The sequence below is a fragment of the Sus scrofa genome, chromosome 7, assembly GCF_054392235.1.
Source record: "Sus scrofa isolate SSC_HxYL_T2T_F1_AM1 chromosome 7, Sscrofa_HxYL_maternal_Yorkshire_Landrace_v2.0, whole genome shotgun sequence".
Classification (NCBI taxonomy): Eukaryota; Metazoa; Chordata; class Mammalia; order Artiodactyla; family Suidae; genus Sus; species Sus scrofa.
In genome coordinates, this window is record NC_139389.1 from 24,928,447 (window position 1) to 24,942,857 (window position 14,411).

Sequence of the window (14,411 nt, forward strand, 5' to 3'; positions counted from 1 at the left end):
GTGTGAGTTGGAAGGGCTAGAGTGAGAGCCAAGTGGGAATCAGCGTTTCTCCTATTCTCACTGGCTGTTACCATTCTACTGGGGGTAGGTTTGGGGCCCAGGCGGCTGGAAGAGGAGCCCCAACTGAGCTGGGTTTCTGCTGGGTGTGATGGTTATCTCCACCTTGGATACTTTGGATTGTTGCGATGGGTCCTTGCCAGAGCCTGAGGGCTTGGGGCTGCTCTTCTGTGCTGGTTTCACTCTTTTTCCAGTATCCATGGAGGCTGGATTGGAGCTGGAGTGGTTGTGCCATGCCACTGAGCTGCTTTCACTCCCATCCTGAAAGTGGTTTCCTCCCTGGAGCTAGTTTTGCTCCTCCCAAGGTGTTTTGTAGACAAAACACCCAGGCAGTTTTCTGTCTGCAGCCTCTGCATTTTGACAGGAAGACTGCTCTCTCTTTAAGAGTGAAGTCTTGGTTTCTTACAGCCCTCCTGTAAGCCCCACTGTTTTCCAAACCAGCTAAGGGGGTTTATCTTCCCATTGTCAGATTTCAGGACTGGGGTGCCTAATGTATGGCTGGAACATCTCACTCTCAAGCATTTCCCCTAATATTTACTTAATTATTTCTCTTCCATCTACTGCTTTAATCCAACTACCAGTCCTATTGTTTGTATTTAGTTTTATGTGTTTTTTCTCTAAATCGTATATTTTCTTACATATTTTTTTGCAGTTTCTTCTTTTTGCTTTTGGTTCGCTTTAAGGTATTCTAAGATATTTGCTTACTCAAACTGATAATTCAGTTATCAATAGTAACAATTCAATTATCAATTTCTTTGTTGTATAATTTAGTTTTAGGAAACAAATTTTGAAAATTTTATTGCACATAAATGATACTACTGATCAAAGTACTTAGCTGAATTTAATAGAACATTTAATTATTAGGAGGCGTACCTTCTAGATATTCAGCTTGGTCTTTTTGCATTTGCCTTAGCATTTGCTAGGAGTCATGATTTTAAATTCTCTGCCTGTGGGTTTACAATTTTTCTTAAAAGCTTGGAGCATCTGAGATTCTTCACATATTCAACAAACTATCTTCTATTTTTTTTGGGGGGGTGAGTGGGTAAATGGGCTATACCTTTTCCCATATGTCAGATCCTGTCTGACTTTTGTCTCTAAAGAATATCTCAAAAATATTTTCCTGTGATGGTCCTCACAAATTCTACGTTTAAATTGATGTTAACTGAGGAAGTTTTTAAAAATAGTTTTCTGGACATGATTTCTCAAAATTCTGATACAAGATATCTGCAGTGGAGTCATGTTTGTGATTTTTAAAGTATAAGTATTCTGATGTGTACCAAAGCTGAAAAACAGTCTTTCTAGCAAATAGGGCCAGGTGCATCAAATGTGCCTATACTTGGGAAAACTTGTAACATAGAGATATTTTTTAAAACATCTATTTAAGAAAAAATTTCAATATGTTTGTTAAGACACAATTTATACAGATATGAATTTTTCATATTTTTATAAATTTAATTTAAATTTAGTACCATATATTTATTTTATTTCTTATGATAGCTACATAGTAAAAAGTTACGTCTTTGGGGATAATTTTGAGACGAGGCAAAACCAAGAGGTAATTTAGAACAGAGGCTCTTCTAAGTCCTATATGGAAAGTATGAAGTACAAAAATAGCTATGTTTATACTCTTCTTTGATGGTACAATGAGACAAGAAGCCTCATCATTGCCCCTTTCATGTCTTTGTTCCTCAAAGTATAAATAAAAGGATTAAGCATAGGAGTCACCAAGCTGTAGAATAGGGACATGAGTTTGTTCTTATCCCGGGAGTTAGCAGCAGAAGGTTGCACATACATGCTAATTACTGGCCCATAGAAGAGAGATACAACAATAATATGAGAACTGCATGTGTTAAAGGCCTTCTTCTTTCCCTCTGAGGACTGAATTCTGAGCACTGTAGCTACGATGAACCCATAGGAGACAAGAATAAGTGACAAGGGAACGAGGGAATAGAATGTTCCCACAATGGAGAGCATAGCTACATTGAATGTGGTATCAGTACATGACATCTTGATCATCACTGGGACCTCACACAGGAAATCATCTACCTTGTTGTTGCCACAAAGTGGCAGCTGGATGGTGAGGGATGACTGAAGCAAGGAGTTGACCAAACCACTTAGCCATGCCATGACCACTAGGAAGATACAGAGTTGCTGATGCATGATGACTGGGTACCTCAAAGGCTTGCAGATGGCCATGTAACGATCCATGGACATCACAGCTAAGAGGATTCATTCGGTGGCCCCCAAAAAGTGAAACATATAAAACTGAGTCACACAGCCTCCGTAGCTGATAGACTTATCTGGGCCCCAGAGGTTTAGCAGCAGTTGAGGGATGGTGGTTGTGGTAAAACAAAGGTCCAGGAAGGAGAGGTTGGAAAGGAAGAAGTACATAGGGCTGTCAAGATTCGGATCTACTCTGGATACCACTATAATTGAGATGTTTCCTACTAGTGTACAGATGTAAGCAGCAAGCACTATTATGAAGAGTGGCATTTCCAACCAGGGATGGTCAGAGAAGCCCAAGAGAATGAAAACCTTTGGAGTACTTACATTTCTTGCATTCATGACTGTCGTTGCTCTTGTTCATGGACTTAAGTCAAAATGAAGATGTATATTTCAGTATTAAATATTCTTGATGGTCAACTTATTCAGTTAAATAAAGTGAGTTATGAAGGGATTTTCTCTGTGATGTAACTCCAGTGATGTGAATTGATACTTGCAAGATGAAAACATGAATCAAAATGCCCCAAATTATTATTTTGTGGTACATCTAAAAGAAGATTAACAAATCTCTATATTTTACCTAGAGAATGTAATATAGAAAATTTTTATAGAATAATGATTAAGTAAAGGGATACCACCGTTTTTCTTATATTTGAGAAAATAATGAAATGGAAGAATGTTTCCCCAAACCCACCCGTGCTGACTTACCACATGTGTTCATTTCTTTCATCCTTAGTCTGCTAAACCTTATTATTCTCTGGTTGAATTTCTGAGTTTATTTAGGTAAGTTCAGAACTCTAGCTGGATTGGTCTGCTTCATATAGAAACAGCAAGAGAGAGCGCTTTTCCTTAGTCCTGTATCTCAAATCATAAAATGACTTTTGCAAAGATAAAACTTGTCATAGAAGAAAACACATGGTTAAAATGATTCCCAGTCAATGAAGACCTGCTGTATAGCACAGGGAAGCCTACCCAATATTCTGTGATAAGCTTTATGAGAAAAGAATCTGAAAAGGAATGGATGTGTGTATGTGTATAACCGAGTCACTTTGTTGTACAGCAGAAATGATCACAACAATCTTTCTGTGCCATGAGGATTAATTAGTCCAATATGTGTGGCTACCCTTTTGCAAGTGTAATACTTTATGTTGGGTTAGTTATTTTCATTGAGTACAGTGTCCAGGTTGATTTATGCATCTGTATCTTCTAATTAATTTTTCTTTAGGTTGTATCCAAATATTAACATTGTACTTATCTCTGCCAAAAGAAGTCTTGTAAAGATTGCGTTTTCTTCCCTTTCATTTCCCCAAATTATTCTTATCACTCTTATCACAAAGTGCATGAGGTTGTGCAAAATGGTAAAGACGATTAAGCTGAACAGATCGCTCCCACTCACATACAATAACTTCTTTAAATCAGTGTTGATATTCCATGGTAGTATTTCCCTTTCTTGCAAAAATTGACACTGATCTTTTTTTTTCCATCAGAATGAAATGTTAGTTGGAGGTAAATATTGAATATTCTCTCTGTGTTCAGTGTCTTCTTATCATAAGTCCTTAATATTATTCATTTGATTTGAAGGATCCTAGATATGTTCAGATGTGGAAACCTATTTTATTCTAAAATAATTGTTAAGGAAGTGTTCTTACTCTTTATAGAGCTGTGGGACATTTTTTCCATTGAGATAATAAACCTCAGTGGAAATTCTTGTCAAGAAACACTAGAAATTCCCTAGAGGGTATAATACTGCTAAGTTCCTTCTTGCCCAGTACAATGAAATGATAAATTTTGGCATTTTTCCTGTTGTGGAAAATTAGCTCAGGACTAAAAGAATCCCAGAAAAGCCAACCTACTTCAATAATTTCATAGACTATTTACTTGGATTTCAGGGAAAATTCGAGACAATTATTTTTGGTGTCAAGATACAATTTTCTTTTATTTATACTTTTTCTTGGGATATTATTTCCTGATATAATACATGTTGAGTAATTTTAATTTTACATAGAGAAAGAAGGAGCAGTCACCTTCCAATATGACTTTTAAGGAACTAAAAGTTTCTTGTTTTCAAATATTTTTCCTCCAATAGCCTAGCGTAGTATAGATTGACCTAACACTGACTATGTTAAAGTTCCACAAATGATTTTTTTTTTTTTTTGTCTTTTCACCATTTCTTGGGCCGCTCCCAAGGCATATGGAAGGTTCCCAGGCTAGGGGTCTAATTGGAGCTGTAGCCACTGGCCTACGCCAGAGCCACAGCAACGCGGGATTCGAGTCGCGTCTGCGACCTACACCACAGCTCACAGCAACGCTGGATCCTTAACCCACTGAGCAAGGGCAGGAATCGAACCCGCAACCTCATGGTTCCTAGTCGGATTCGTTAACCACTGCGCCACGACGGGAACTCCTCGCAAATGATTTAAATAATAAAAAATTGTATCAAGAAGAAATCAGTTTACAGAGTTTCATTAATTTATTCAATCAATAAATATTTTCAAATGCCCACTACACGTAACTTTCTCCATTGCTTCAAATATTAACATTGAAAAATTACAAAAATTTGCTGTAATGACATTTATTTGTAATAGAGAAATAAGAGATTGGTGCTTATTCTCAGTGTCTCAGTAAACTTGGCTACAGAATGATTGAAATAATGCACAATGGGCAATATGATATGTGGCAAAACAGATTTTCATTTATTATTTTTAAAAAATTACGTAACTTTCAGGTGTACAACATTGTAATTCATCATCTGTATACACTAGCAAGTGATCACCATCACAAGTCTAGTTGCCATCACGACCCCTTTTAGCTGTTTCACCCATGCCCCCAAACCCTTCCCCTCTGGTAACCCTAATTTGTTTGTACCTGTGAGTTTATTTTTGTTTTGTTTTTTGTTTGTTTTTTAGATTCCACATATGAGTGATATCTTACAGTATTTGGAAACCCCTGTGCTTCCAGTACCTGAATATCTGTTTCTTTCTTCAGGTTCAGGGAGGTTTCAGCCCTAATTTCATCAAATACATTTGACACCTTTCTCTATCTCTTCTTTTTCTGGGATTCCTGTATTGCGAATGGTAGTGTGCTTGACATTGTCCCAGAATTCTCTTAAACTATTCTTATTTAAAACAACAACAACAAAAAATGTTTTTGATGTCTGATTGGCTGATTTCTATTATTCTATTTTTTGGATTGCTTATATATTCTTCTGTATCATTTAATCTGTTGTTAATTCCCCCTAGTGAACTGAATTCTTCATTTCAGTTACTGTATTCTTCAGCTCGGACTATTTCTTTATTATATTTTCTAGTTCTTTGGTGAAAGTCTGTGTTCCTATATTGCACCCCCTACCTAGCTTAGTTAACATTTTTGTTACTATTGCCTTGAACTTTTTATCTGGTAAATTATTTACCCCTGTTTCATTGGAGTTTTTCAGGGATTGTTTCTCATTCTTTCATTTAAAACATATTCTTCTGCCTTCTCATTTTGTTTAACTCTCTCTGTCTCTATGAAATTATGTGAAACTGTTCCCTATCCTAGTCTTGAAGGCTGTGACTTTAACTCACACTGATTAACAAAGCTGGTCACAGACCGTGAGTTCAACAGGAGGGAAAATTTAATCCTACCCTATTCCTAGAAGGTATGAGAAACCAAATATCTGTGGTCAGCCTTCAAGATTACCACTGTCTGCCTTTTAGTCACAAAATATTTCATTTATTCTTCCTCCACAGAAAATACATCTGTCTCCTTCTGAGAAGAGACATATACACATTTTTCATCCATTAATGAGATGCAGTTCAAAGTTCAGGGTCTCTGCTTGGCTAATAAACCTGTGAATTAAATAGACAAGTTATCTGTCCTCCACATGCCCCAAAATTCAATCAGTAGAACTGGAATAAGACGGCCAATAGGAGTTCCCGACGTGGCGCAGTGGTTAACGAATCCGACTAGGAACCATGAGGTTGCAGGTTCGGTCCCTGCCCTTGCTCAGTGGGTTAACGATCCGGCATTGCCGTGAGCTGTGGTGTAGGTTGCAGACGGGGCTCGGATCCCGCGTTGCTGTGGCTCTGGTGTAGGCCGGTGGCTACAGCTCCGATTGGACCCCTAGCCTGGGAATCTCCATATGCCGCGGGAGCGGCCCAAAAAATAGCAAAAAAAAAAAAAAAAAAAAAAAAAAAAAAAGACGGCCAATAAAGAACCCCCATTGGGAAAGAGAAAAATTTAGAGATACATAGAAGACAAAGTTATCCAGAAATTCTGAAAACCATGAGCAGTTGTGAAGAGTTCCAACTCTGAGCTGTGAAATATTCCCATGGTCTACTCATTGAAGTAGGTCCCCAGCTACTTTATACCAGTTATTCCTCATACTATTGGTTTTTATTTTTTTGTAGGTCCGTTAACCTCAATGTCTATATCTGAAAAGAGCAATAATGAATATGTTTGCTTTTTCAACTTCCTTCCTACTTAACAAAGATTGGTGTCCAAGGGTTATTTTAAATCTCAAGGCTTAAGAGTCATCTTTATTTGGTAGTATAACTTTCTCTAAAATTTAGCATCTAATCTATTTGATCTAAGTCTGCTTTGAGTTCCAGTGGCCACATCCACAGTATTTGTAAAGACACGACTCTCTTTATGTTTCTATATGTAGATTTCTTGGAACTATAATCCTTTGGTGAAATAGGCTTATTCACTTTTCCCTTATTCTTTTTTCCTTTAACTATTTATCCAAGTAAAAGCATATATTAGGAGGTATTTTAATCCACTCAAAGTTCAATAGCAGGTACATTTTTAATGTTCTTAAATAAAAATTCTAATCACTAGATATTACATTTTAATTCACCTCTCTTTCTCAAACAATGTCTTCAATTTTATATATTACTATCTGGAACTAAGAATTTTTTTCTTCTTTTCTGATCCATCAAGTGCATGAATTTTTAGAATCTCACTATTTTGTTTCCACTTGAAGACAGCTATTTAATCTGTGTTTTAAAGAATTCAGGTATAAAATGTTGGCAAGAATGTGGAGAAAAGGGAACCCTTATTTACTATTGGTGGGAATATAAATTGCTGCAGCCACTGTGAAAAGTAATATGGAGATTTCAGGTATAAAATGTTGGCAAGAATGTGGAGAAAAGGGAACCCTTATTTACTATTGGTGGGAATATAAATTGCTGCAGCCACTGTGAAAAGTAATATGGAGATTTCTCAAAAAAACTAAAAATAAAACTATCATATGACCTAGCAATTCCACTCTTGGGTATGTATCTGAAAAAAAAAATAATCAAAAAACCAAAACTACTAATTTGAAAAGATATATGCACACAATAGTCATAGCAGCATTATTTATAATTGCCAAGGTATTTAAGCAACCTAAGTGTCCATCAGTAGATGGATGGATAAAGAAGATGTGATGTATATGTGCAATAGAATGCTATTCAGAAAAGAATGAAATTTAGCCATTTTCATCAACATGGATGGACTTGGAGGGCATTATACTAAAGGAAGTAAGTCATAGAGAAAAAGACAAACACTGTATGATATCACTTACATGTGGAACCTAAAAAATACAACAAATTGTGACTATAACAAAAAAGAAGCAGACTCACAGATGTAGAGAACAAATGAGTAGTTCCCAGTGAGGAGAGCAAAGGAGGAGAGAGCAATATATGGGTAGGGGAAAAATGGGTTATTATGGGATTTTATGAAATCATGTGTGTGAAACTTTTGAAAATTGTAAAGCACTATAGAATTTAAAGAACCTTAAATAAAAAAGAATCTAGGTATGTTATCAAGATATAATGCACATAAAAAAGAAATTATAACCCTCCATTGACAGAAAAGATGAATAAACTAATATGCCAACAGTGGTAAACTTTAAATATAGTAAATTTAAGGATGAACTCTTTTCCATAAAACTGTTTTCTTTTTCTAAAATATGTCTCATATTATTATCTTACATAAATATGTCTCATATTATTATATGTCTCTTATTATCTTTATAATTACATAAATAATGTATTTATGTAACTTTTAAAAGAGAAAGGATTATTAATAACTATATGTGACAATCACTAGATTTTCATTTTTACAGGGAAATACAATTTCCTTAGCTTTTGAGAATTTAAGTATATATCCCACCATGGAATTTCATATGACCACCATTCCTAGCCCTAGAGAGTTTCACATCTCTGAAAATTCTTTTAACAGAATAAATGAAAATTTGCATATTAGCTAAAATTATCCATAGTTTTGACAATTGATGTTTTAATTTTCTGCCTCCACAACTAAGTGCTGTGAATGTTTTGGTGAGAAAAACCAAACTTTGTTCCATGTTCTTTTTTTTTTTACATTTTTAATTACTCAAATGAACTTATCACATCTGTAGTTGTATAATGATCATAACAATCCAATTTCACAGGATGTCCACCCCGCAACCCAAGCACATCCCCCCATCCCCCAAACTGTCTCCTCCGGAGACCATAAGTTTTTCAATGTCTATGAGTCAGCATCTGTTCTGCAAAGAAGTTCAGTCTGTCCTTTTTTCAGATTCCACATGTCAGTGAAAGCATTTGATGTTGGTGTCTCATTGTATGGCTGACTTCACTTAGCATGATAATTTCTAGGTCCATCCATGTTGCTACAAATGCCGGTATTTCGTTCCTTTGAATGGCTGAGTAATACTCCATTGTGTATATGTACCACATCTTCTGGATCCACTCCTCTGTCGATGGACATTTAGGTTGTTTCCATGTCTTGGCTATTGAAAATAGTGCTTCAGTGAACATCGGAGTACATGTGTCTTTGCGAATTGTGGTTTTCTCTGGATAGATGGCCAGGAGTGGGATTGCTGGATCAAATGGTAGTTCTAGTTTTAGTTTTCTGAGGACTCTCCATACCGTTTTCCACAGTGGTTGCACCAATTTACAATCCCACCAACAGTGTACGAGGGTTCCTTTTTCTCCATACCCTCTCCAGCACTTACTGTTTGTAGACTTTTTGATGAATTTACAGTCTAGTAGGAGGTAAAGGCACTTATCAAATGATCACTTAAAAGTAAAAGTGCCACAAATGAGAGGTACATAATGAACAAGTAAATTTGTGGGTATTTCACTGAATCAGAGAGAGACCACAAAAATTTTTTCTAATGAGGCCTGAGCCATTAGTAATTAGGTAAATATGGATGGGAAGAGTATTCCAGGTAGAAGGATCAGTATGTGCAAAGGTTCTATGCTTTAAGGAAATGTGGTAAGTGCAAAAGACAGAGAGAGCGACGAGCAAGCTGTGGGAGTTCCTTTGTGGCACAGCAGGTTTAGGATCCAGCGTTTTCAGTGCAGCAGCTTGGGTTGCTGCTGTGGGATAGGTTTCATCCCTGGCCCCAGAACTTCCACATGCCATGGATGTGGCCAGAAAAAAAGAAGAGAGCTGTATTGCTAGTAAGTGAGTATTTGTTTTTAACTAGTGAACAATAGAATGCCACTGATAATCTCAGTACAGGTGAAGAGAATGGGATGATTGTATTTGCAGTGAAATGATCACTGGCTATATTTTAAAAAAGTGTATTTCAAAGAGTTGGCAGGAGTGCATAATGATAGGTAGGTTAATAATTTGGTAAACTTATGGGTAAAACGTGATGGTACCAGAAATGTGAAGATAGAAAGGAATGGAGAGATGGGAGGTACAAAAGAGGAATGATTGATATGTTTTGGAAATGGTTTTGATTTAAAAAACTAAGGAGTGAATGGCATAAGATATGGTTCAGGGTTTCTGATTTGCAAATGTAAACAGAAGGTGAATCCATTTGTTAAAATAGTGAAAAGAGCTTTGTGGTGAAGGGTGAGCAGGTGTTTAGCTTTTGATGGTGTTGAGTTTGAAATGTCTATCATATTCAAAAAGAGATGGCAATGGTAGAAACAGCTTTGGAAATTTAAAAAAGGCACTTACACTAGAGATATAATTGATATTCATTTGTTTTTTGTGTCTTGAATCTCTTACTGCTTATTACATGTCTCATTTAGTAAACACATGATTATTATATAAGAGCTGTATTCTGCACTTAGGTTTTTAGTTACTTTATACTGGTGCTGGTACTTTCTGTACTCTAACATTTCTGCTTTCATTAGTGGATAAAGTCTAGACTTTTCAGTTATCATCTCCAGGCTCTTTTTATATGTGTCTTGTACTCTCTTTCTTAACCATTTTAAATTACTTGTAATTTATAAAATGCTTTGTAACCCTTTCTCTGTTGCCTAAAATGTTGTCCCATCTATGTCCTTATATTACTAACTGCAACTAATCATTTAAATGTCTGAATTTAAGGGTCATTTCCTCCGGGAATTAGAATATTTTTTTCAGGAGTTCTTGTCATGGCTCAGTGGTTAACAAACCTGACTGATATCCATGAGGACTTGGGTTCAATCCTTAGCCTTGCTCGGTGGGTTAAGGATCGAGTGTTGAGTGAGCTGTGGTGTAGGTTGCAGAAGTGGCTCAGAGCTGGTATTGCTGGAGCTCTGATATAGGCCGATATGACCCCAAACCTGGGAACCTCCATATGTCATGGGTATGACCCTAAAAGGACAAAAAATTTTTTTTTCAGTATAATAACTGCGATTATTTTCCCTCTGGTCTAGTACTATCTAGTGTTAAAAATATCAATAAATATTTATTTAGAGGTTACCCCAAAGAAGAATGAATTTATTCAGTTAAATATTAGAAAAAAGTATTCCAGTGAACATTTCTATAAAAAACATCATCATTTATGGGCTATCACATGTGTTTGGTTGGTGCAGAACTTGGAACAAATAAGGATTTGGGACAAATAAATATTGGAAAATGAAAGAAAAGGGGAAAATGCTATCCATGGAGAATGATGGGATGAATTGAAAACAGAGTTGGAAATAAAACTCAATTGATATTTTAAATTTCTAGTATGAGATACACACACTTAGCTAGTTTAAAGCCAGCTAGATTTGACATAAACTGCATACTTGAAACTGTTCTGGAAGGTGTATATGATGGAATTATAAAGGGATGGGAGGATGTAAAGTGACTGAGGACTGGGGTGATTATGGGAAAATTTTGGCTTGGGATCGCTGGTCATTTAATCATAAAGATGGGGAAATTCCTAACTAAGGTGGTAGACAAAATGGTTCTCCAACAAATAAGTGGGAGTGTACATAAGTGGGAAGGTAAACCATCTAAGTGTCTTGGACAGTCTGACATTGATAGGAAGAAATTTTACCAAGGAACAAAGGAACAAAGTACATGGAGGAAACTTCTGGAAAGCAAAGGAGCTTTTAACTTAGAAAAGATATCTTTCCATACAAATTTTAGAATGTTCTGTTCTAAAGAATGTCATTGGTAATATGATAGGGATTGCCTTGAATCTGTAGATTGCCTCAGACAGTATTGTCACTTTGACTACATTGATTCTTCCGATCTAAGAGCCTGGTATATTTTTCCACCAATTTGTGTCTTCTTTGATTTCTTTCATCAGTGTCTTATAGTTTTCAGAGTAAGGGTCGTTTGTCTCTTTAGGAAGGCTTATTTCTAGCTATTTTATTCTTTTTGGTGCAATGGTAAATGGGATTGTTCCCCTAATTTCTCTTTCTGATCTTTCATTGTTAGTATATAGAAATGCAATCTATTTCTGTGTATTGGGCATGTATCCAGACAAAAATTTCATTGGAAAACATACATGCACCCATATATTCATCACAGCACTATTCACAATAGTCAAGACATGGAAACAACCTAAATGGATGAATGGATTAGGAAGATGTGGTACATATAAACAATGGAATATTACTCAACCATAAAAGGACCAAATAATGCCATTTACAGCAACATGGATGGAACTAGACACTCTCATACTAAGTGAAGTAAGTCAGAAAGAGAAAGACAGACACCATATCACGTGTATGTGGAGTCTAAAATATGGCACAAGTGATCCATCTACAAAACAGAAAAGATCATGGGCATGTAGGACAGACTCGTGTTTGCTGGGGGGAGGGAGGGAGTGGGATGGACCGAGAATTTGGGGTTAGTAGATGAAAACTCTTGCATTTGGAGTGGACAGGCAATGAGATCCTGCTGTATAGCACAGGGAACTATATATCTAATCACCTGTAAAGGAATATGGTGGAGGATAATGTGAGAAAAAGAGTGTATACATATGTATTACTGGGTCACTTTGGTGTACAACAGAAATTAACAGAACACTGTAAATAAATCATAATAAATTTTTTTTAGCAAAAGAAAAGATGTCTTCAGCATTGCTTCCTGAAGCAAGTTTTATAAGTTTTGGCTGAATTCAATACAATCATAAGAGCCTGAAAAAATGAAAAATCAATTAAAACACTATTATCATTTTCAAGGATAAGGACATACTCAGAAGATTGTTGTCACAGTGGAACACATTTCTTATAGAAAATGTTAATAATTCCAGCCTCTTGAAGGCCTCTTTCATATCTTTATTTCTAAGGCTATAGATGAGAGGGTTCAACATGGGTGTGAATATCCCATAGAAAAGGGAAACCATCTTTCCCCAGTCCTTAGAAGTGGACGAAGGTGGTTGTAGGTACATGTAAATGCCTGTTCCAAAAAAGAGAGAGACCACAACCATGTGAGACCCACACGTTCCAAAAGCTTTTCGCCGTCCTTCGGCTGACCTGATTCTCAATACTGCTTGAGCTATGAAGCCATAGGAGATGAGGATCAATGTCACTGGAATTAGCAGAATTAACACACTGAAGAAAAAGAGCTCGGAGACAATAGGCTTTGTGTCAGCACATGACAACTTGAGAAGGGCAGGAACCTCACAGAAAAAGTGGTCCACTTCCTGATGACCACAGCGAGGCATGTTAAGGGTCAAGGAGGACTGCAACACTGAGTTGCTGAAGCCAGTGAGCCAGGAGAAGGCTGTCATCTTGAGGCAGAACCAGGGGTTCATGATGACTACGTAGCGGAGGGGTCTGCAAATGGCCACATATCTGTCAAAGGACGTAACAGCCAGGAGGAGACACTCCGTAGCACCCAGAGCCAGGAAGATGATGAGCTGGGCCACACAGCCACCATAACTGATGGTCTTTTTGTTCTGACAAATGTTTTTCAACATATGAGGGACGGTGCTCGTGGTGTAACAGAGATCTAATATGGAGAGGTTTGTGAAAAAGAAATACATGGGAGTGTGAAGCTTGGGATCCAGAATGCACACCATCATGATGGACACATTGCCAAAGATGGTGGTTGCGTATGATGCTAATAGGAGCACCAAAAGGGGCGTTTGTAGCCAGGGCTTGTCTGAGAAGCCAAGTAGTATAAATTCTTTTGAGGAGCTCTCATTTGCCCGATTCATGATGACTCACTAACTTTTCATTCCTGAAAGCATAAAACGGGAAAATTGTCAGTCAGAAATTATCGAATACTCTTATTGTAACTGGACTGGATTTAGAACAATTATAATGAATGATGCAATGCAAATATAATTTATAGTCGGTAAATAGATCTTGTGAAATACAGTATAATTACCCCATCGTTAGAAAGTAGGTCTTCTGTTTGCAGTAGTTAGGTTTGACTTTATGCAGTAAATCATTACATTTAAATGCCAAAAATATAAACTTACATGCATAAAAATGGACATTTATAAGTTCTCAATACATTTCAATTCCTCTTTCTCCCTTTTCTTACCTTTTAACTTACCTTAATAATCATTTGATAATAAATACTGCTTTTAACCCAGTAAACTTTAATTCAAGCTAGAAATGTTGAGTAATATCGATTTTATAAGGATATCGTCTAAATCTGAAGTTGATCTAAGGAAATTCTGCTTGTTTTAGTAGTATGTTCTTAAGATATCTTGAGTTGTCTCTTCCTCTTGTGTCGGGAATTCCTGTTGTGTCTCAGTAGGTTATGAACCTGACTGGGGCCCATGAGGATGTGCGTTCTATCCTTGACCTTGCTCAATGGGTTAAGGATCCGTTGTTGCTGTGAGCTGTGATGTAGGTTGCAGACACAGCTCACACCCACGTTGCTGTGGCTGTGGTTTTGGCTGGCAGCTACAGCTCCGATTCAACCCCTAGCCTGGAAACTTCTATATACTGCAGGTGTGGCTCTGAAAAGAAAAAAAGAAATAACAT

At 36.8% G+C, this 14,411-nt stretch overlaps 1 protein-coding gene and 1 pseudogene across 1 annotated transcript; both read right to left on the reverse strand.

Moving 5' to 3' along the window:
- Positions 1–1,677: 1,677 nt before the first annotated feature.
- LOC110259094 (olfactory receptor 2B11-like) lies at positions 1,678–2,622 on the reverse strand (annotated as a pseudogene).
- Positions 2,623–12,625: 10,003 nt separating this feature from the next.
- LOC110258616 (putative olfactory receptor 2B3) lies at positions 12,626–13,630 on the reverse strand. The gene has a single exon (XM_021081911.2). The coding sequence runs from the start codon at positions 13,628–13,630 to the stop codon at positions 12,626–12,628; it is 1,005 nt and encodes a 334-aa protein (XP_020937570.2).
- Between the last annotated feature and the right edge of the window lie 781 nt (positions 13,631–14,411).